The sequence below is a fragment of the Exophiala aquamarina genome, assembly GCF_000709125.1.
Source record: "Exophiala aquamarina CBS 119918 chromosome Unknown aczIA-supercont1.4, whole genome shotgun sequence".
In the NCBI taxonomy this organism is placed as follows: domain Eukaryota; kingdom Fungi; phylum Ascomycota; class Eurotiomycetes; order Chaetothyriales; family Herpotrichiellaceae; genus Exophiala; species Exophiala aquamarina.
In genome coordinates this window covers 33,998-56,454 of record NW_013550584.1, presented here as the reverse complement: position 1 = coordinate 56,454, position 22,457 = coordinate 33,998, and the positions used below count along the sequence as shown (strand labels likewise).

Here is a 22,457-nt window from a genome sequence, read left to right as displayed (position 1 = left end):
GGTTCAGAGCAATGTTATCGTACGTTCCACGTCTTGAGTCTTTGGACTTCTCTGCGAGCGATGCTGCCGTCACTGGTGCCATTGGTGTTTTTGCCGGCCAAGTTGAAATATGAAACTGTTCGCCCTGGGCTATCATTGTTTAACGGCTAAGGGATTGGTATTCTCCCCACATATGAGTGCTCCAACTTTGGCGAGGGATTTGTCTGTACTGCAAGGCGTGCATTCAACCACCTTCAAACCGTAGCCATCGCCCATTGACCAAGTGAGCTTTTCGAAGAAAGTCACCTGTAGGTTTCTGTGGCGGACCAAGATCTCGCTGGTGGGACTTATCATGAGATTTGTATTGAATAAGCTCGCACTGCTGTACCTCACTTTCTCCGAAATGCCTAAACTTACGTACATCTTCCTGTCTCTAGCGGCGGTGCGTACGGCGGAGATCTCATCACTGTCCAGGTACACGAATTCTTTGGCCATCTTGACGAAAAATTCATGAGACTCGGCGGGGCGGAGGATCGTGCTCCAAAATGGAAATGCAGGAATGAAAGTTTCTGGAAACACACAACCATATGAGCACCATTGTCGGCAGCTTCGTTGATTAAGGAGATGCATTTGCTTGTGGTATCCGCGGTATTGAGGTATATCGGCGATACATGACATGCTGCAACTTTAAATTCCGGTGCCATGGTCAGAGCTGTGATCGTTGCCATTCTCTGGTGCTTGGACAAAGGACCATCATGGTTGTATTTACCCAACAATTTCTGGAGACGACATCACAGGAACTTCCACTACCGCGAACAAACTCTCGCAACCCCGTCTTAGCAATTTGGCTAGCCCGGAACCAGCTAGCTACCGGTCATTTTTAATAAGCGACAATCTAGCCTCGGGGCCTGGTTCAAGTCTCAAGTCCTCGAAGACCGGTCTGTCTTTCGGAAACCCTTCACTGCTCAATGGCACTCGGCAACTGTTTCCCCGAAGAGCAAAGTTCCCTGAACAGGCAGGAAGTCGAAATGAATACTAGTCTACTCGTTGTGGCCTTATCTAGACTTTAGCACTACAGACGCCCCAGGACGGCAGAGCTGACAAGAAGTAGCTAGCAATACCCCAATGAGAGACGATGGCACGAAGAACCTCTGTGGCAGAGATAAGCGCCTGACCCATGTCCTGAGATGATCTCTTTATCTTCATAACTTGACAACGAAGCGTCCGATCAAGCTCGTTGCCCCGGGTGTTCCACACCCACGCATCCAAAAGTTATATCATCGGCCCACCCGCCCCGCTGCCTTCGCTTAAAAAGAATGACCGCGGGCCTGCCGCGGCGTCCAGATCGCTTGTTGAATTCTATCCAGGCTTCTAGTATGGAGAGACCACTACATATTTTTGTATTCTTGGACAAAATCGATGAACCCTATCTATAAGGGTCGTCAGATATAAGCCTGAAACAAAGCCTAACACTCTTTTCAGTTGTTCTTGAAGTTGATTTTATCCTATCCATAGACATCGGATAACGATGGCGGCTCCCAGGAGCGAACTTCTGAATGAGCAAAACTTCGAAAAGCAGATCCCTGTGGCGATCGAGCCCAAGGATACTTCACTCCATGGCCTGACTCAAAATCAGGCGCCGAGGCAGGGTGTCATGGTGCCTATTGTGGACGAAGTAAAGGTCCTAAGAAAGATGGACATTCGCATCATTCCGATTCTCGCGGTCTTGTTTCTCCTCTCGTACTTGGACCGGAGCAATATTGGCAATGCTAAGATCCAGGGAATGACTGAAGATCTAAAGATAACGAGTGAACAGTTCAACCTCTGCCGTACGGCATTCGCACCAGATGTGGAAACGATTTCAGAGGCTAACAACACTTCTAGTGACCGTGTTCTACTTCACTTATGCTGCGGTCGAGATTCCATCCAACATATTGCTTAAAAAACTAAAGCCATCAGTCTGGTTCGCATCGATCATGATAGCGTGGGGTTCAGTGACTGTTAGCCACAACGAGGTGTATCCTGTCAAAGAGTTATGGCTTACGTATTCTCAGACCTTGATTGGTGTTGTCCAGAACTACCATGGCTTGTTGATTGCTCGTATTTTTTTGGGAATAACTGGTCAGAACAGGAACTTCCCAAACTTGCATGAATGCTAATGCTTATGCAGAAGGAGGGATGTATCCAGGCATCGTATATTATGTCACACAGTTTTATTCCCGGAGGGACGCACAGTTTCGTCAGGCACTCTGTTTCTCCTCTGTAGCTCTAGCCGGGGCATTCTCCGGGTTACTAGCTTACGCTATTGGGGTATGGTGATCTCTACGAACGGTGTGGTTCAATTCGACGCTAACGAAGGCTTCAGAAAATGGACGGCGTCGGAGGTCTAGCGGGCTGGCGTTGGATCTTTATTCTCGAGGGGATTCTGACAGTCGTCGTTGCATGTTGTGCTTACTTCTGGATTATTGACAGCCCAGAGGCGGCAGGATTCCTAACTAAAGAAGAACGAGAATGGGTTATCAGTCGCACCGTTTTCAAGCCCATAAATGCAGAAGGCCAGGCCATCGAACAGGATGACGAATTTCAGTGGAAGTACGTCAAGGATGCTTTGACGGACTGGCAAGTTCTCACTGCCATGTTCATGAACATGGGTCTCCTTGTACCTCTATATGGTGCGTAGCTTCGAATGCATTTCCAAGGTCGCGAGAACTTGACTAATTACCCAATCAGGAATTTCTGTCTTCCTGCCTACCATCATCAGAGACCTGGGTTATCGCTCAACCACAGCGCAGCTCATGACTGTAAGGACGATCCCCGCTGTTTAGCAGTGCTACCGCTAATTACAAAATAGGTCCCTGTTTATGGCCTGTCCACGGTATTGTCTCTTGGGGCCGCCTGGATCGTGGATCGCAAGGAGCAACGATCTCCTTTCCTTATTGGCCTGATCCTGTGCACCATGGCTGGATATGTCATAACCATAGCGGGCGCGGCCAAGGGAATTGCAGGAGTAACTTATGCCGGCGTCTTCGTCGTGGTCAGTGGTGAGGAATTTGAAACATCCCAACTCCATCTCCGCCATATTCTGACTTGTAAACAGGTATCTACACCGCGTTCCCTGGCAACATTGCTTGGATCAGCAACAACGTCGCTGGAAACTACAAGAGAGCTTGTGCAATGGCTATACATGTCGGATTCGGCAACATGGGGGGAGCAATGTCATCCAACTTCTATCGCGCTCGAGATAGTCCCAAGTTCCTGTTGGGCCACGCTCTTTCATTTGGCTTTCTCGGCGTTGCAATGATGGCAGTTCTGGCTTTGAGATTGGGCTACCAACGTGTTAATAAGCAGAGAGAAACTCAAACTTTGGATGGATACAGCGACTTGGAGCTCAGCCGAATGGGTGATAAGGCACCAAACTTCAAATACAGCCTCTGAGGAGATTAAGGGAGATTTGAGGAGAAGTCATATCGCTGTTAGGCAGGTGCAAACTGGAGAAACAAAATATTTGCGCTTCGACGCAGACAAGGGTATTACGTGGAGCTGGAGACGGACGCTCATTCGCTTACGGCTATATTACATATGTGAGGCATCGATATCTACTAGATTGGGCTGATTAGAATGCACGGCTCTTACTAGTTTTGTCCTTCGCACGTGTTTTCCCTTTTCAGTGTCGATAGGGTGTTGGCCGAGTGGTGCTGAAAGACCGAGAATTCCTAGCACCGTGAATACAGAGATATCAGATGTACAAATTTGTCCGAAAGTAGCCAAGTGAGCAAAATCTACAGAGAATCAGTACCCAGTTGTGCAGTAAGTACTTTGACTAGGAACAGCGTAGCATGATCTAGTATTGGTATAGTATGGGACACCATACCATGTCTTGCTGCAGACTCTCATCGATCGGCAATTTCCCAGTGGAGGCCAATCTACAAGGCCCAGTGATTCGGGATCTGCGAACGGGTCAAGCATTTCTTCTCTTCTCTTTTCCTCTTCTCAAAATGACCCAGTCCTAACATACACTTACAAACCACATATTCGTGAGAACAAGACATCAAAAACATGGCTTGTAAAGGCCCTTCGAAGCTATTGAGCACGCTCAAAGCACTGATCAACGCTCCTCATGCCTCACCAGGAGTGACAACGCCCTCGACGAGGTTCGCTGGTGCTCTAAAAGAACTTGTCTACGAGGCTCGAGAAAAAGGCGTGGGATGGCGGGCCTGGATGACAATTTCTGCTGCAACATCCACGACTCTGAATTGTCCTCAAGTATTGAATGATATCTATACATATGGGGAGGCAATCAACCTATAGCCTTGGTCCATAGTTGACAATCAACATAATGCCCTTGACCCAACTGTCAGTAGCGCCGAGCTGGTGCGCGAAATTGGGCTGAAATGCATTTCATTCAGTGGCGTGGCGAGGACGATTAACTGCTTGACAGCATTTCATGCCGATTTACCAGAAGACGTTGCACAAGAGCTCGCGAGGAGAAGACCAACCCGCGGTATGGTAGGCAACAATTTCGAAAGATTCCAAAAATACATGTCGGGCGGGTGGAAGTTGTGGAACTCGATCTACAAAGAGCACCAGGCCCGTCTTTACCAGAAACTCGGGGATGTGCATCCAGATCTAGCCCCTTACATTCTCTTTGGGCACTACGGAGGCCTTTTGGCTGAGATATCTGATGAGGGTATGAACGTCCCGGGCGTGAGGTTGGGACGTGGTCTGACCAGCGTTGCCGCTGTTGCCGCGTTGCGTGCTCAGACAGGGGTCGGCAGGCAGGTCACGAGTCACATCTTCGGGTTGATAAATGCCTACGCCCTCGGAGCCGTATATGAGGACGGTGAACCTGAAGTCGTAGGGGAGAGTTGCTGGCTTCGGATGAGGTTACTTGCTGGTTACTTGAGACTGTGGATCAGCTTCGCACCAGCATTGTAGAATGAAGAAGCGAGTATTGTCAGTACGCCTGGACTCAGCTCTCTCAAAGTGAACTTCACGTGAACTCGTTTTTCGTGACATACGTCCAAGCCTTGTTCATGAGGTCGCGGGGCTCGGTGTCCGGCGGAAAAGCAATCGGTGTTGACTGTTAGAGTACACTTCCCTTCCCTAAGCCGTGCTAATGGCGAGTGACAGGTCACATCTGAGGCGGATAGATTCCCATCCTCAACTGAGACTCGGCACAAGATCATTTGCATTCTGATTCCCTCCAGCACGGGTGGGACGTGCAAGACGCCTAGATGCGCTAGGCCGGTCGAAATGCAACTAAAGGTAGCGATCGGCTATTTTTTATAACCGATCCCCTGCTCTCCGTTCCCTCATCTTCGACTTCGGGTGATACTCCTGCACTTTGTCATCACAAAGTCCTGAATTCCCTCGTGTTACGAGTATATTCGAAAGGGAGAAGTGGCTGCCAGACAGTGCTATTGGAGATGCACCGGTTCAAAAATTTGCAATGGTCAGAACTATGTGTCAACATAACCCAACGAGATGCTGTGAGCATATAAGTCCATTTGCGGAAGCCTGAGCTGTCATCCTGTGAGGCTTCGAGTATGCATTCTCAGCTGCAGCTTTCTCTTCTCTCCTATGGCCAGGAGATACATGTCAGTGCCGGCACCAATTGTCTTGCAGCGACAACGATCCTGGTGCACAATCTCCACACTCTGTGTGCCATATCCAGCACGTAAACCCAGACTATCTTTCTCACCCAGGAGATATTCATCAACGAATGCTTTTAAAACTCGACTGAACGGTTCGAAACTGTTCGATAGTGCTGATGAAGGGATTGCTGATATAAGAGACGGTTCTGTCGTTCTTAGCCAAGGATTTGGACTATGCGGCGTTCCAGGTCAGAGCTCGACAGTTTCTCAAACCCCAATTATGCTCAGCTAATGACTGGCATTCTAGAAACACTCATCGACACCATCCAGAAGAAAGGCACCAAAAATCTTACAGTGGTCTCAAATAATGCAGGCACCGGACTTTATGGCCTAGCCAAGCTGACGACGACGGGCCAGATCTCGCGTATGATAGTCTCCTTTATCGGAACTAATAAGCCATTGACAAAGGCATACCTCGACGGCAATATAGCCATCGAGCTATATCCGCAGGCGCAGGAGTCCCAGCTTTCTATACCGGCACAGGCGTGGACACGTTGCTCCAGTCAGTAGAGATACCAATCAGATATAGTCCAAGAGATGGTGCAGGCAAGCAACATATCACCGAGCACGGGATCCCGAGGGAAATTCGTATCTTCAATGGCAAAAGGTATCTCATGGAGCAAGCCCTCTTTGGAGATATTGCGATCCTTCGAGCGTGGAAGGTCGACGAAGCTAGAAACTGCGTCTTCCGTCGAACAGCGAAGAACTATGCCATCATTATGGCTAAAGCGGCATGCCAACCCATCGTTGAGGCCGAAAACATAGTTCCAATCGGTGATATCAACCCAGACCATGTCGATTTAGCGGGTATTTATGTCGATCGAATCGTGCCTGCAACATCTGACAAGCATATTGAAGTTCTAACTCTGAACTAGAATGTATTGCGGAATACAGCTGATAAGCTAGCACTGTTAGAAGACGTGATCAAACGTAAGCGAATTGCTAAACGAGCAGCGAAGTCGCTTGTGCACGGCTCGTATGTGGACCTGGGAGTAGGCATCCCGACACTGTGAACGCCGGCAAAGAACCCGTCACCCTTATCCCTGGTGCTGCCACTTTTTACTCAGCGGAGTCCTTTGGTATGATTCGCGGTGGCCATGTCGATCTGTCTCTGTTGGGTGCTCTTCAGGTATCGGCGTCGGGCGACCTGGCAAACTATATGGTTCCCGGTAAGGCCTTCAATGGGATGGGTGGTGCTATGGATCTTGTGAGCAATCCGGACAAGACGAAGGTCATTGTCACTACCTATCACACCGAAAAGTTCGGCCGAAGCAAGATCGTTGAGAGGTGCCACTTGCCTCTGACCGGCAGGGGCGCTGTCAGTGAGATTATCACAGATCTTTGCGTATTCTGCGTCGATAGAGTGAACGGTGGTTTGATATTAGCAGAGCTGGCTGATGGCGTGGATGTCGATATTGTCCGTGTCCACACGCATGCACCCTTTGTGGTTGCCGCTGATTTGAAGCGGATGGAAGTATAGGGGTCGTGGAGCTTGCAGCCAGCAGCTTCAGAATCGAAGATTTATTTTTACAGATAGATCCTAAGCCAATCTAAATTAAGCTAACGCTAGGGTTTGTAGAGCATTACCATACCCGGAAACAGCGCTGGAGATGTGATTAATTAGATAGTAGTATAGGGGCCAGATGGGATGTAATTTACCTGGGTGCAATAACTAGAAATAGAATGTTCTCAGGAGCTTGTACAGTAGGAGAGCTAAGCTAACGATAAGGCCGCTAAGTTTAGATCCGGGTGAAGGTGAAAAGGTGAGCGAGGTGCGGGCGACGGTGAGTGAGAGGTGAGTGGGAGGTGAGTGGCTCTTAAAAGCGGCACAGCGCTGGATGGTCGCACGTGAGCTCGGGGCAGTTTGTCCTCATCTTTTGCCGCCAAGTCGCAGAGCCGATTTCAGGACTTCCGGCTTGCCGTCTGCTACAGCGTAAAAGAGACGTCAAATTGGCATGGGGTGCGCTCGATGTGGAACAGGACAATTGCTCTTTTCTAAGATTTTCAAAAGTCTTACAAGCTGGGAAGAATGGTCACCATTACGGCCTGCAACTCCAAACTTGCAAGCCACACACGAAAAACACCTTGCTCGATATGGTACAATGACACCCCAAGAGACCTAGGGAACAGGTTATGCCTGGGATTGCGAGAATCTTCGGTCCAACTCTGCCTGGATGCTCTGCTGCTGCGTTTCCTCATATCCTGGGGGTGCATCCGATGGAGGTTGTGCATCAGGCTCCGGGGATCCTGCTCTCCTCGCTCCAGGCACGAACACGGGACTTACGGAACCAGGTGATTCAGCAACGTTATCCGCGTCTGTGGCTGTATTGATTGGTGCAATTCTGTCCTGTCCAGATTCTTGGTATGATGGTAGCTGATCCAGATGAACATTGTCCAGGTTCACATCCCCAAGAAAGCTGTCCTGCCGTCGTCTGGTCTGGTTTTCAGTCCGAGCAGCTGCAACGACCTGTTGCAGTCGCTCTTTGATTCGCTCAAAATTGGAGTGGAAATCAGGAGCACCACCTTCTTTAAAGGTCAACTTGAGCTCGATGGCTGCTTGAGAGGCGGGGAGGTTGCCTCCTGGTACAGGTTGCACTACCGATTGCCAGGCATTCGGCCCGAACCAGGGAACGACAAGGTGAGTATCGTGGATATTGAGAAGTGGCACTGAGAATGATTGGAGCTCCGGGGTAGCTTTATCCGGCAGATAGACAACCTGTCGACCATGTCAGCACAGGGAACTCGGGTACATATCGAGGCTGCAATCCTTACCCTCTGATTGGTCAGGTATGTTACGCCTGAGCTGCAATGAATAGCCACAGGGCTATTTCCCGGATATGTGGTCGGAGTGGTGAGAGCAAGGGCTATTCTCGGTGAAGACTTGTGAATGATTCGCTCACCAGGCAGGCGCACAAATCCCTGGGAACCATCGAGCATAACCCAGCTGAGGAATTCACGATCAGCCAATATCCTATTGGTCCCTCGGTAGACACGAACGGGGACTGAACGTACTTGATGGACATTGCCTGAAAATGCGGACTGATTCAGTTCTCGAGGCTGCCGATGCTCTCCAAGATATCTAGATAGGTTGATTAGGCATGCAATGGAGGAGGAGTAGGCTGCTTCGTTCTGTCTTCGATAAGTCGCTCTGACCGAGGGAGGCATCCAGAAGGGGGCCGACAACGCACTCACTCCAGAGACCAGAGACGCTGAAGAGTAGCCACCTGTGTGTGATGAAGGAGTACGTTCTGAAGAGTACAAGCGGAAGTTGCTTCGGCAGGATCTTGGGTTAATAGGATTAGAATGATGAATCCGCCATTCCTCGATGTTGACTGTAGAACGTTGATGGTGGCGGCAGGAACCGTGGCTTATGACATTGATGCCAAGAAGGAATGAGGTTTCCCCGCCGCCGCTGCCCACCACACATCCACCTTGGTCGTATGCCTCTGAATTTTTTTATCACCGCATGTCACCTAGGAAGATGTTCATTGCTTGTGAAGTCTGCATCACAGGCTATTCACACCATGACTTAGTCTGCTATGCTTGCTAGCTGCGGTGGTGTCATGTAGATGGTGAGTTGAAGAGACAAGCCCCTCATTGCACTCGAGTGCGATGACACGCTATCGCCTTTCTAGTCCAACCTCTGAGGGGCAGTGTAGTCAGCCCCAAGGCTGCCACAATTTCCTCGCTTGTTTCACCTCCCACCTTTCTTGTTTAAAAAGTCTGCCTGAAGTCGTGTCGGGGTCACTTTCAATTCTTGCTCCTTGTGTCTGCGACGCGTCTTCCGTGCAATCGAATACTGGAGTCAAAGCGCCCCATCAAGCACATTGAATGTGCCGCGCGTCAAGCAGCGCGTAAGCATTGCGTACTTGGGAGCTCTGAGGTCGGCATCCTGGTAGATTGTATACTCTGGGAAGTACTCACCAATGTTGCGCATTAAGAATGCAATTCTGGGTGATTATAGTGCAGCAGAAGCGCTACCCACAGTGACAGAAGGAGAAGCAGCTGAACAGTTTCCTGCCCTGCTATCTCCAACGATATCAGTCCATCATGACAACACACCAAGTCAGGTTATCCCTCAGTGGCTTCGTGAACTCAACAGCTCGCGCGCGATGAGACATAGCCGTGCTTCTTCCATTGTCTCAACCCGAACCAAATTCTCTACCAACACACTTCAAGAGGATACCCGAAGCATTGATATAAATGTTGCTGGCCAATATTTTCGGATCAGTCGTGATGGCTCTCGCATCACAGTCGATGACCCCCCTCCTTATACAGGTCCTGGTGTGACAGTACGTTTCCGGAGCGGGCAGATGGCTCCTGTAGCTCGGAGTGACTGGAGTGAGGCCACGCAGGGCGATGACAACGACGACGAGCTGTCGGATACGGAGCATGGAGCAAGAACTCCTAGGTCAACCTCTACGACTATCGATACAAACACACTCGTTGGCGCCAATATTCTCGATCCATCAGAGTTCGAAATGCCATCGCCAGTAGGCCCCGACCAGCTCAGCCATCGGTCTTCAACTAGAACACTGGTGGGATCCGGGAGCCATGACGATCTCGGCGTCTCAGATCACTCGCAAGGCTCGTTTGCAAACCATGGTGATGATGCAAGATCAATGCAAAGGCTATGGGAACGAGCACCGATCTCGCGTGCCACGATGCCTCCTCTTAGGGCTCCGACTGTGCATTCGTTACCAGCCACACCGAACAGACGTATGCAATTACCTGCTCTTGTAACATCTAACAGCACAAGGACAATCTCGAATCCTGCATCTCGGCCTTTGTTTCCGAGGACCGAGGATGTTGCAACAATTCCTCAAATTCAGTCTGCAGGACCAGTCTTATCTCGACTTCCCGACGAACGCGAGCCCCGGTCTCCAGACTACATCGGCCACAATGCAAGAGGCATATTCCCATCGATGACCAGGTCAACTGCCCTTCAGGTGAGTGGTATGCCCAATAGACCGTTCGAAATGGGAGCAAATAGAGGGTCAAGGGCGGGGTTCTTGGGCGTCGAGGAAAGTTCAGACCCTCACACTCCATTGTCAATGGACACAGAGAACGACATCAGCATGCACTATGCCAGCATGATGCGCAAGCTGGACTATGAGCACCGCAAGGCATTGCATCTCAAGGACAAGGAACTGGCAGATATGCGAGTACGATTGCATGAGAAAGACACTGTGCTCAGGCAGCAACTCCGTGCTAAGGACTTTATGATTGATGATCTCAAACAGCGACTGAGCAACCTCGAAGAGAACGTCGATGGGATGCTTGAAAAGGCACGCAATCAGGTCGAAGACTTGTGGGAATGTCGCTGGAAAGACCGTGACTTCCACCTCCGGGAACGAATGAGGCGTATAGAAGAGGATGCACATAAAATGATTGAGAAGTTTCGAGCCGGGCAAGCGGAGGCAAACGACACTTCCGTGCCTTCGGCTGTGGCGAACTGAATACCAAGAAAGATGTAACGCAGCAATGAAGGAGTGGGCCACAAAGCAAAGGGCCTGCCACCCCTAGTGGGTTGGGTTTATGCACCCTTATAAAACGTTGGGAAATGTAATAATAGTAATGCATGAATGCTTTTGGATATATATGAAAGATATGTCTGATGTGGATGCAGTGTTCTTATATCACGTTACACTGAGTGATTGAACTAGAATAGAGATGTTTCTCTTCATCTTCCAGCTAGGACTGGGTGCTAATAATGTGTTTGTTCATAACGCAATCTCGGATAAATGATAGAGACTTCTGAATGCCCTGGGAGGAATCATCATGTATCTTTCTTAAAAACCACTCTCCAATCAAGGTACTTCGTACTTCGTAATGTAGGCTGGAGACTTCGTTCGAATCCAGGCACACCAAGCAGACGGTAAGTGATCAGAGCTATCTGCTGTGCCGGACGCCTTCGTACTCTCGTATCGAATACTCCCAATGAAGCAGCTGGACGTGGAATGTTCAAGAATGCCTGGAGCACCTAACCACTAGTTGGAAACAGGCGGTGCTCCCCTGGACTTACCTAAACTGTTTGGGGCCATGGCGGTGGTTCGTAGGGACACAACCCCGCTACACAGCGGCCGCCTGCCCCCTTCGATCCCCCCAAAACGCACGGGTTCCCCGCAGGACCAACAAATTCCAGTGCTAGGCTGCGCAAAGCTCCCTCCTGGACCCGATCGGATGATTGGTGCATGTGCGTCAAGTGCCTCGTCTTGGTGCCTGTGACCTCACAAGCCAGCGCAGGCAAACCCCACGTTGCTTCTCAACGATACCAAAAGTTGCTCGGAACACGCTGGCCGATGTCTCAACGACTTCTTCTTCTTCTGCTCGCCAACCACATACTGTGGTATTCGCCGTTCTAGTTGTCTTAGTGTTGATCTATACAGTGTTGCCCACCAACTGCTTCCATCCAGCTCACGTGCTCCTCCCGGTCTTGTCATTCCGCCATCTCGTCTTGCCGCGTCGCATGCCATCCCAAGTGTGAAACTCCCCCGTGTCCAGGCGGAAGACTTAAGACTCATCTCGTCTACTAATAAGCTTCTGCTCCTTGTTGCCTGCCTCAATCCCCAAACGCCGGGTATACAACGCCATGGCGGATGATGGCGCCAGCAAAAAGGTGTCAAAACGTGGCAAGAAGAGGGGCAACAAGTTACAGATACCATGGCTGTACGACTTGGTTTTGTGGTCAATGTCGGTCTTGGTAGACCTCTTCTTCCGTGAGGTATACCCTCGAGGGGCTTGGAAAGTCCCGAGAACAGGTCCTGTCATCCTCGTCGCGGCGCCCCACGCAAATCAGGTACGCACGCTCTTTATCCTCGCTCCCATAGTCTGTAAGGCTAATTATGGGATATAGTTCGTTGATTCCTTGATCCTCATGAGAATCCTGAAAAGTGAAGCGAAGAGGCGCATCTCGTACTTGATCGCAGAGAAATCTACCAAGCGGAAGTTCATTGGAACTTTGTCTGGCGCTATCGGGGCAATACCTGTGGGAAGGGCTCTGGACAAAGTCAAGCCAGCAGAGGGAAAGATCTTTCTTCCTGATCAAGACAATGACCCCACACTCCTCCAAGGGGTTGGTACTGACTTCAAGAACGGTCAGTTTGAGATCGGTGGACTGATCGTATTACCCAAAGTCAGAGGCCAATCACCAAGCACTGAAATCGCTGAAATTATATCGTCCACTGAGCTGAGGCTCAAGAAACCGTTCAAAACGCCGGAAGCCTTGGAAGCTCTGACTTCGAATGGCTTGGAGAGTGGTAAAACAACGCCCGGCGGAAGCAATGCTCAAAAGGTCGAGTCTCGTGGTTGCAAGTTTAGTGTGGCTCCCTTTGTGGACCAGACGAAAGTCTACAATGCAGTCTTTGAAGAGCTCGATGCGGGAGGATGTATTGGTATCTTTCCTGAAGGTGGCAGTCATGACCGGCCCGACCTGCTTCCATTGAAAGCTGGAGTGGCAATTATGGCTCTCGGGGCCCTGGCCAACAACCCTGACTGCGGACTGAAGATTATTCCCATTGGGATGAACTATTTCCACGCTCACAAATTCCGGTCCCGGGCCGTCATTGAATTTGGGCATCCCATCGAAGTGCACCCCGAGCAAGTCGCAGCCTACAAGGCTGGGGATCGGAGAAACGCGGTTGGGTCGCTTCTAGAGACTGTCTTTCAAGGCTTAGTGGCAGTGACGCAGTCCAGTCCAGACTACGACACTCTAATGCTCGTCCAAGCCGCTCGGCGTTTATATAATCCAACAGGCAAGAAATTGCCACTACCATTGGTCGTCGAACTCAACCGGAGGCTGGTCAAAGGTTATACACAGTATAAAGACGACCCTCGTGTGGTGAAGCTCAAGAAGGATGTGATTGACTATAATCGTCAACTTCGAGCATTGGGGATTAAAGATCACCAAGTCGAATGGGGCAATGCTGCCAAACGCCCGTGGTGGTTGATTCTCGGGACACTGCTGTACAGACTTGGAGAACTGCTGGTGCTAAGTGTTGGCACGCTGCCTGGTCTGATGATGTTTTGGCCAGTGTTTGTCACGACCAAAGTTATCTCAGTCAAGAAATCTAGAGAGGCTCTTGCAGCCTCGACCGTCAAACTACAGGGGCGGGATGTTATTACGACGTGGAAATTGTTGGTGGCCATGGCGTTTGCCCCAGCGCTCTATGCGTATTATACCATTATCGTCACCCTGTGGTTGGTATACAATCGACGAGATGGTTATTACACTCACAGAGTACCCTGGTGGCTCACGGCAAAGACATACGTGCCGAACTTTGTTCCGGTCTGGCTGTTCGCAATCTTGTTTTTCATTCTATGCATAAGTATCACTTTTGCTGCATTGCGAACTGGCGAAATTGGTATGGACATTGTCAAGTCACTGCGGCCACTATTCACTGCCCTAAGCCCCCGGTCATCGAGTCGCCTCTCGAAATTAGTAGATACTCGGCAAAGGCTATCTGCAGAAGTGACAGAAGTGATCAATACACTCGGCCCGGAGGTTTTCCCCGATTTCGATGCGGCTAGGATTGTGGCCGACCCTTATAAAGACGGGGCATATCAGTCAAGCTATAAGACTATGCCAGATGAACCAAGAATTACCGAAGCAACGGAACCCAGTACTCCTACGTCAAGTGGCTTGGAAGAAAGATCTCCTAGCACTCCAACGGGAAAATCATTTGGTTTGTTGCCTCGCAACGAATCATTCGGCAATATCGCTGGGTTTGGATTCTTTGCATCACGACCCGCCACTCCCAAGACTCGAAGCCGTAGCAGTTCGGCAGGAGGGGCCTTGACAATAGGGTCTTTCAAAGGCTTCAGCACTTTGGACGGCAAGGAGAGTTTTGACGAGGTCAGTAAGCGAATTCGCGGGGCCATGCGAGAAAGAGGCCGTAAACGCGGCGAAAGCGAGGGAGGGGAAACTGCAACAGAGAGCAGTTGGGACATGGCATCGGATGGGCAGATGACGCCAACCACAGAAGATGAAGAGCCAAAGAAGGACAGGTGAATGAGTTCCCATTGCCATGCAATTAGGTTTGTACCAGAGTTGCCAATTGGGAGAACATTGATGGTCAACAAGATTCTACTGGAGCGCGGAACCGGGTGATGCAGTGGGATGCACTGTTTGACGAATTCTTTGCTGAAGCGACCTATTTTGGATTATTGATATTTAAGCCGTTCGATACCTAAGTCTAGTAGTACTATGTCAGTATGCATTGTTATTGTGTTCAGCCTCGTTCTAGGTATTGAATGCCCACATTGGTGAAGGCGAAACTCGCAATTTAATTGCGTCGTTGAGGTTAGGAAGTTCGGCTAGCCAAGCGGTTCCGGCGGAGGCAGCAGGGGGGTCTGGAGTGGTGACAGGTGATTGGTTGTGCGAAGGGGCGGTGGCTTCCCAAAGCAAGGCAGCCGAATTGGTCGGATATTATCGTCCAGGACGAGGAAGGTGCAGGTGCCAGGTGCCAGTGGCACTGTGGAAGGTGCAGGCCCAAGCGTACCGATCGATCGAGTTATGGCATCTGCTGAAACTCGCCTCACGCATTTCCGTGCACGGGTCAAGGCAGCACAAAACATGATTCCTGCAGCCTCCCCTTCAGGTTTCTGTCGTCACTCCCACTGCCTGATGTTGTATTCACAGCAGTTATTGTATCCCATGTTCTAATCTATGATCAGACGTCTTGACTGATAGTCTGGTTGCACTTCTTTCTACCTACTTCAAATCAATCCTACTATCTCATTGTTACTTCTGGATGGTTTCATCCTGTTCGTTTGACACCCTAGCTCTGCACATGCCCTCCGCCGCGCCTTGTTAGCAGTTCACATGTTTCCTGTTACCGATTAACGTGGTCTGCTTCCCATCTGCGCCCGGTCCTACCTTGCGGTCGCAAATCTTCAAGGCTCTCTTGCCCTTCAGCGACTCCAAGAAAGAACGAAAAGGTCCATGAAATACCGCGTCAATGGATTCCTATCACCACTCGAACCTCGATTCTCATCAGAGTCCCTACCCCTCCGCCTCAAACTCGGCGCCCTTTCGTTTGGACGAAGGCTTTTCGGAAGAGACCACCAGCCAGGATGATCGGAGTATCTTTGCAGCAACAGCCGCTCGGTTTCAAGAATGGGTTATGGCACAGGACGAGCACGCGCGGGCAGAGATAGCATATGAAGTCCTGCGCACGCTGCGAACCTCCAATATTGCCGCTGTTGTGGAAAGACTTACACCACTCCTGCATATGGACCCTTTGGAAAAGCTGCCACCGGAAATCACATCTCAGATCTTCTCTTATTTGGAGGCCGGCACCCTGTTGACCGCGTCGCTTTCATCTCAAACGTGGCGGGCTCGCATTATGGACACTATGCTCTGGCAGGAGTTGTACAAAGGACAAGGCTGGGGAGTCGACCCTGCAGAAATAAAGGCATATGAAACTGCTCATGCTCTCTCGGCGAGGAGAGAGTCCAAAAGAGCACGTGGGAAACGTCCTGGCCAGCCACTACTCAAGAAGCGTGCCACATCCGACTGGCTAGAGTCGAAGGGTCGGAAAGCTTCAGCTGATGTGTCTCAATGGCGTGAACAGCACGGCGTCGTGGAAGCAGATACTGACATGCAATCCGAAACGGACGATCAGGAAATGCAAGATGCTCCCCACAGTATACATAACTCTCCTCAACGCCCCAACAAGAGACATAGTCATGACTCTGGCGATGAGATGGACTACGACCCTAGCCCGTCGGAAACGGCAACCGATGAAGAAGATCCAGGTCAAGCACAGCCCCCTCAGAACGAGGCTCCGTTCAAGTCTCAATTGATCATTCATCCAAACAGCGCTAATGGGGGGAGGCTCAGTTGGCTTCATTTGTATAAACAGCGCCAGAAGTTGGAGCAAAACTGGAGCAACGGTCGATACGCCACCTTTCAGCTCCCTCACCCATCATATCCCAACGAGGCGCACACCGAATGTGTATATACCATCCAATTCTTCGGGAAGTGGCTTGTGAGTGGTAGTAGAGACAAAACACTACGAGTGTGGGATCTCGAGACTCGCCGATTGAGGGGCAAGCCATTGGTTGGCCACTCACAATCTGTTCTATGCCTCCAGTTCGATCCCACGGAAAAGGAGGACGTTATCATCTCCGGTAGTAGTGATTCCAGCGTCATCATCTGGCGATTTTCCACCGGACAGAAGATTTCCGAGATCCCATCCGCCCATGAGGAATCTGTGCTGAACCTAAGATTTGATCGAAGATATCTCGTAACCTGTTCAAAGGATCGGCGGATCAAGATTTGGAATCGCAGCCATCTGTCGATCACTGACCCGGACTATCCCAGAATTTCACGCGAAAGCACCGCTCGCGTGCCGAATTATATCATCAACGTCGCAGAGATGGAACCTTCGCTCTTGGAAGCAAGAATGGCCAATGGCACAATTCGAGCTTTGAAACCATACACCCTGCTGTTGACCCTCGAAGGTCATGGCGCGGCTGTAAACGCTATTCAAATCAACGGCGATTTAATCGTCTCCGCCTCTGGCGATAGGCTCATCAAGGTCTGGAGCGTCAAAGATGGACGTCTCTTACGTACACTGCAAGGCCACCAAAAAGGCATCGCCTGTGTGCAATTTGATAGCAAACGAATTGTCAGCGGAAGCAGCGACAATACTGTCCGAATCTATGATCCATTTACCAGTGCTGAAGTCGCCGAGTTGAAGGGCCATAAAAACTTAGTGAGAACTGTCCAAGCTGGCTTTGGTGATCTACCTTGGAGTGAGGAAGAAGACAATGCAAGAGCTCGAGATGTAGAAAGAAAATATCTTGAAGATGTCGCCAGTGGTCTCATTATCGAGAATAGACATTACAGTCGCCGCATCCGCAACGGGGAGATGGGCTCTTCTAGAGTGGCACTCGGGTCGAAGCTTCCCCCTGGTGGCGGTGGGAGTAGATGGGGTCGCATTGTATCCGGATCGTACGACGAAACCATTATCATCTGGCGAAAGAACCCTCAAGGTGACTGGGTCATTGGTCAGACGCTACGCCAGGAATCTCATGCCCAAGAGAATCCTAGGGCAAGGCATGGGCAACAGCCAGCGGTTCAAAACAATTTTCCTCCAGTCCCGAATGCTCTTACAGCTGCTCCAACTGCAGTTACGGTTCCAGTGGCTGTTCCTGTTCCGACCCATACTCCCCAGCAGAATATACAAGTGCCCCAGTCGATACAAGGGGCTGGTGGCCCTTCACGGCCGGCCGTAGTATCTGCATCACAAATCATGCAGCAGGCTATGAGTAGTTCAATGGCCAGCTTGGGTGTAGGTATTACCAACGCTATGGGTATTGCGAATTGGCGGCAGTTGCCAGGATCGACCCGAGCTGGAGCATCGACTTCTGCCTATACCAATCCCTCCAATCTATCACCTGCTGCCCAAGCGTCCATCTCACAAGCAGTCCAACAAGCATTTATCACTCATGGCAACCAAGTACCAAGCCATGGTCAGAGTCAGCAGCTTGGTCATATAACAGCGCGTAGTGCCCCATCTGTAAGCGCCTCACCCTCAACAAACTCTGCACCACAACAGCAACAACAACAACCGATGCAACCCCACCCACAGGCTGCCATCTCCGTACCGGCTCAGAATCAAACAGGAACCCAGAATATCCAAGCTCATCCACCTCAAGCTCAAACTCCGCCTGCCCCAGTCCAGCCCCTACCACAGCAACCACCAGCACAACAAACAGTATCACGCGTGTTCAAATTGCAATTCGATGCCCGCCGCATAGTCTGCTGTTCACAGGATAGTCGGATCGTGGGGTGGGACTTCGCCAATGGGGACCAAGATATCATCGATGCCTGCCGGTTTTTTACAGGACCTTGATGATATGGTTTTGGTGATAGGTACCGAGAAATAACATAGGTACTCTCCCAGGTCATAAGGATCTATGATGGTCTGGTAGAAGCCGTCTGTTTTTGGGCGCCTTGAGTTGTGCGATCGTTCCAAGCCCGACGGTCATGGCATACCAACAATGCCCAGTCATTAGCGAGCAGAAATGCATTGCTCTAGCGTTCTCTGGCTTCGTGTGCTCATAGACTACCAGTAGTTCCTTTGGTTTCTTAGACCACAGAAGACAAATTTTATAATGTATTTATTTGGAAACCCCCCACCATCCCCTGCTCTCGCTCGTTTTATTCAATAATCATCGTTGCTCGCGACACACTCATTCACGGACCCTCGACGGTGTATGATAGTAAACACAATTGACCGAGCGGCGCAAAGTACTCCGTACTTGGACCAGCAACGTAGTCTAGTACTGTCCCAGGTAACGCCGTGGGAGGGAGCTACAAATCATGAACAGTAGTTAGTAGTCAGTAGCTAGTGACGTGCTGCGCACCAATATTATCACGCTCGACGAGCTACTTGCTATACGCTGTTATACCCCGGTTCTTTGTGCACATCACATCCTATGCCAGTGCCTTCGTCGAGAGTGACAGTGTGAGCGAGAGCCCTGGTAGCACTATCGTAGAGGGGCTCTTCGCTGAGCTGTCCATTACGGGCTTGCTAGGGCAGTAGTGGACTTCCCGCTGTGCTCTGCCTGAGGAGCTAAGTGTAAGTATACGGAGTATCGGGGGCGGAGCCAGTTCTGAATGGATGGATGGATGGATGTCGGCCTGGACGAGCATGCTTTGTCCTACTCCTGGGCTTGTGGTTGGCTGGCTGGCCGGCTGACAAACTAGATAGGTAGGTGGATGGCGCGACCAGGCACCCGTGTGGATATGTCTTATGGATTTGCGGCGTCTCGCTCGTCGCTATGTTGATTGGACGCGCGGTTTGCGTGCTGCGAGTACACAGAACAGCACGGGGCAGGCGAACCTGAGAAAACGCCTTGTGCCGCTGTATGTGCGGAGCGGGATTTGTATCGATCAGGCACGGGAAAACGGTGTGTGGATTGATTATACGTGGGATTGTTGAGAGCGACCTTAATGCCTTCTATGTGCTGTCCCCTCCCATTCCCTCACCCAACACCCGGGTGCTTCCCCTTGTGCTAGGCACGATGGCAACTAGACTCCATCTATAACATCCTATTCCATTCCTCCTGATATCGAATATAACCACAGTCTTGTCGTTGGCTGGTCCCCATTCCTGCAACCTCGCTTTTGCTGTCCAGCCTCAGCATCAGCCTCTCCCTAATTCACACCCATCGCGTTCTTCATAAATTCAAATCCATGCTCAAATTCATGCTCGCTTACAATGATACTTCATACTTACATGTCACCCGTGATGGCCAGCATCTAGATTTGCAAAAACTTGAATTACACCAGCCCCCCGTTGCCAGTTGATCGTCATGACCTGCGCGAGGGCTCGCCGCCCACAGGGACATCCTGTTCCCGCTCTTCGACGGACTCGACGATCTGACTGACGCCACCGTCGCTTATTTGATCGGCTTCCCATCTACGCCGTCTGACATTAGCGTGGCGGCCGAACAGGCCTAGAGCTAAAACCCCGGGAACGGCGATCAATGCAAATACGGCTTGGAAGATCAATGCTCGGTGCATATTCTGAGGAGGATCTGCCGCGTCGCCATCCTTGAGAGCGTCCATGATGACGATGAAAATGCCGCCAAGGAGCTGTCCGCCGCACCAACATAGGGTGCTGGCTAGTTCTGGCCCCAGAGGATAGTGGATCTCGACCAAGAACTCCAGTACCACAGGGACGAGTCCGAAACTTGCTGCACCCAACAAGGCGCACACTACAAACACGTATGCCAACGACCGGGTGGCTGGTGCCCAGATGAAAATTAGGTAGGAGATCGCTATGACTGGCACTGCAGATTTGATATAGGCGAGATAAAATTTATACTTGTCGATGATGGGTGAGGAAATGGCTGCGAAGACGAGTCCGACAACGATCAGCACTGCTCCGGCGATACCCGCATTGTCTTCGCTAAACCCGTAAGGCTCGAGGAGTTGATTGATCAGGCTACTGAAGGCATTGAAGAGGCCAACGTAGATGGAGTACGCCAGGAAAATAATGAAAAATTCTGGAGAGCGAAGGAGTATTTTCAGTTCCTTACGCATGGTGTTCAGCCCGTGGACGTTTTCGTTGGGGAGCGAGCCGGCCGATGGCGGGCTCGGAGGTCGTGATGGTATAAAGAAAGCGGGAACACATGCGATGGAAGAGATGATGGAGACGTATAGGACCATATTTGGGACGTCTGAAGGTTTGTCTGCCCAGAATGGTGATATCAACTGACCAAGAGCTGCACCAAATGGGTTGGCTAGCGAGGCTACGGCAGTTGCAGTGGTTCGTCCTTGAGGACTGAACCATATGTTGCTGTAGGAGGTAGGCGAAGCCAGAACGAAGGGCTGGGCAAAGCCGAGCAGGAGTTGACCAACCATGACGCCGGGGAAGCTGTTGGCACGGGTGGCGCCATATTTTATCCAACTTCCCACGAGCAGAAGGCCAGCTGCGACCATGATGGAGGCCTTGCACCCATATCGATGCAAAGTATAAGAGCTGACGGCAGAAGCTGGCACAAAAGCAAACAAATATGCGGTCGAGATCCAGTTGATATTGGACTCGGAGGTATTAAAATACTGGGATGCGGTATCGGAGATTGGGGCAAAGGAGATCCAGCCCCAAGAGGCAACGATGTTCAACAGAACCAGTTGGGCCAGGCCAAAGAAACGCCGCTTGTATACTTTGTATACGATATTATCGCTAGTGGAGATGCGCGACAGCGTGCGTGTGGGACGGATTAGGTGAGTGTCGTCGGCAAGCGAAGCTTGTGAGTCTAGGGAAGCACCGGATTGCCCTCGAGCATGATCGACGGCAGCTTTGAGCGGGTTTCCCATGTTGCTGTTCTGGCGTGATAAGGGGTCGGAAGAATGAGGTTGATATTGAGTTGTGGTTGTGTTGGGAGGAAGTCACGCGACCTCTGTGGCTATTGTCGACGCGTCCTGCCCACCGACGAAAGGGGTTTGATGGAGGCAGGAAACAGTCTTGGGATCTCCGGAATGCTTTTAGTCGGAGGGGAACATCATTATCGTTTGGAATTAGCGAGCAGGTCGAGGTGCTTTTGATAAGAAGCTGGGAATGGGCGATACCACCCTACATGAGTTGCATGATACCGCTCGCTTCATTATGGTGCGAATTCGCTTGCTGGTCTGGATTGCCAGGGAGCCACTTCCAAGTTTTGGGTTAACATTGCTCGACGGCCGGCGCTGTTTTAGGAGGGGTTTAGTGTATCGTAAATTCGTACATGGTTGGTTACTAGCCTCCGCTAAAGGACGCTTACTCGGCGCTAGGCTGTCCCGTGACTTGCCTGCCTTATTGTTGCTACGAGGACGGGACTCCGGGCTCAGAATAAAAAAACAGAGTATGGAGTACTCCCCTAGGGAGCATTACTAGAGGGGCAATCCACAGCGGATGACGACACGCCTCGGAAACCCTTCTAGTTAGGCTATTACTTACGTCATATATAAGTAGTATTACTTATCCCCTGAGCCGTCAGCGTGTAACCTTTTTTCTTGGCGTAACAACTTAAAATCGCGCTTCGTAAGTAAATAAGTACTTAAGGTAACTTAACTAACGCGTTTTAGCCTTATTTATAGGTAAAAGATATTCTTTAATAAACGAGAGGTACTTAAATTACCTAAAAAGTAAAAATAAAGCGAGAAAAGTAAAGTATAAGTAGGCTACGTTGTTACGGGTTAAACCCGTAGGATGTCTTAGTAAGAACTAGCGACGTCTAGATTCGACCGTATAGTTATATAGCCGAACGATATTATATAATATTAATAGATATCTTAGCGAGCGACGCTAAGACTAAACTAGCGAT

The 22,457-nt window shown here is 50.5% G+C and overlaps 8 protein-coding genes across 8 annotated transcripts; 5 read left to right on the top strand and 3 right to left on the bottom strand.

Moving 5' to 3' along the window:
- Positions 1-132: 132 nt before the first annotated feature.
- Positions 133-474, bottom strand: A1O9_05164 (uncharacterized protein; the record flags this gene model as incomplete). Its single annotated transcript, XM_013404383.1, has 2 exons — positions 133-285; positions 397-474. The coding sequence occupies 2 exons, from the start codon at positions 472-474 to the stop codon at positions 133-135; spliced, it is 231 nt and encodes a 76-aa protein (XP_013259837.1).
- Positions 475-1,507: 1,033 nt separating this feature from the next.
- On the top strand, positions 1,508-3,414 carry A1O9_05163 (uncharacterized protein; the record flags this gene model as incomplete). The annotated part of the gene is made up of 8 exons (XM_013404382.1): positions 1,508-1,808; positions 1,864-1,979; positions 2,034-2,100; positions 2,150-2,289; positions 2,345-2,651; positions 2,710-2,780; positions 2,831-3,020; positions 3,077-3,414. 8 exons carry the CDS (start codon positions 1,508-1,510, stop codon positions 3,412-3,414), a joined length of 1,530 nt encoding a protein of 509 aa, XP_013259836.1.
- Positions 3,415-4,035: 621 nt separating this feature from the next.
- On the top strand, positions 4,036-4,914 carry A1O9_05162 (uncharacterized protein; the record flags this gene model as incomplete). Its single annotated transcript, XM_013404381.1, has 2 exons — positions 4,036-4,242; positions 4,288-4,914. The coding sequence occupies 2 exons, from the start codon at positions 4,036-4,038 to the stop codon at positions 4,912-4,914; spliced, it is 834 nt and encodes a 277-aa protein (XP_013259835.1).
- A 2,850-nt stretch (positions 4,915-7,764) lies between these two features.
- Positions 7,765-8,798, bottom strand: A1O9_05161 (uncharacterized protein; the record flags this gene model as incomplete). The annotated part of the gene is made up of 2 exons (XM_013404380.1): positions 7,765-8,349; positions 8,406-8,798. 2 exons carry the CDS (start codon positions 8,796-8,798, stop codon positions 7,765-7,767), a joined length of 978 nt encoding a protein of 325 aa, XP_013259834.1.
- A 761-nt stretch (positions 8,799-9,559) lies between these two features.
- On the top strand, positions 9,560-11,092 carry A1O9_05160 (uncharacterized protein; the record flags this gene model as incomplete). The annotated part of the gene is made up of 1 exon (XM_013404379.1): positions 9,560-11,092. The coding sequence occupies one exon, from the start codon at positions 9,560-9,562 to the stop codon at positions 11,090-11,092; it is 1,533 nt and encodes a 510-aa protein (XP_013259833.1).
- A 1,133-nt stretch (positions 11,093-12,225) lies between these two features.
- On the top strand, positions 12,226-14,643 carry A1O9_05159 (acetyltransferase; the record flags this gene model as incomplete). Its single annotated transcript, XM_013404378.1, has 2 exons — positions 12,226-12,432; positions 12,490-14,643. The coding sequence occupies 2 exons, from the start codon at positions 12,226-12,228 to the stop codon at positions 14,641-14,643; spliced, it is 2,361 nt and encodes a 786-aa protein (XP_013259832.1).
- Positions 14,644-15,592: 949 nt separating this feature from the next.
- A1O9_05158 (uncharacterized protein) lies at positions 15,593-18,496 on the top strand (the record flags this gene model as incomplete). The annotated part of the gene is made up of 1 exon (XM_013404377.1): positions 15,593-18,496. The coding sequence occupies one exon, from the start codon at positions 15,593-15,595 to the stop codon at positions 18,494-18,496; it is 2,904 nt and encodes a 967-aa protein (XP_013259831.1).
- Positions 18,497-19,959: 1,463 nt separating this feature from the next.
- Positions 19,960-21,471, bottom strand: A1O9_05157 (uncharacterized protein; the record flags this gene model as incomplete). The annotated part of the gene is made up of 1 exon (XM_013404376.1): positions 19,960-21,471. One exon carries the CDS (start codon positions 21,469-21,471, stop codon positions 19,960-19,962), a length of 1,512 nt encoding a protein of 503 aa, XP_013259830.1.
- Positions 21,472-22,457: the final 986 nt, after the last annotated feature.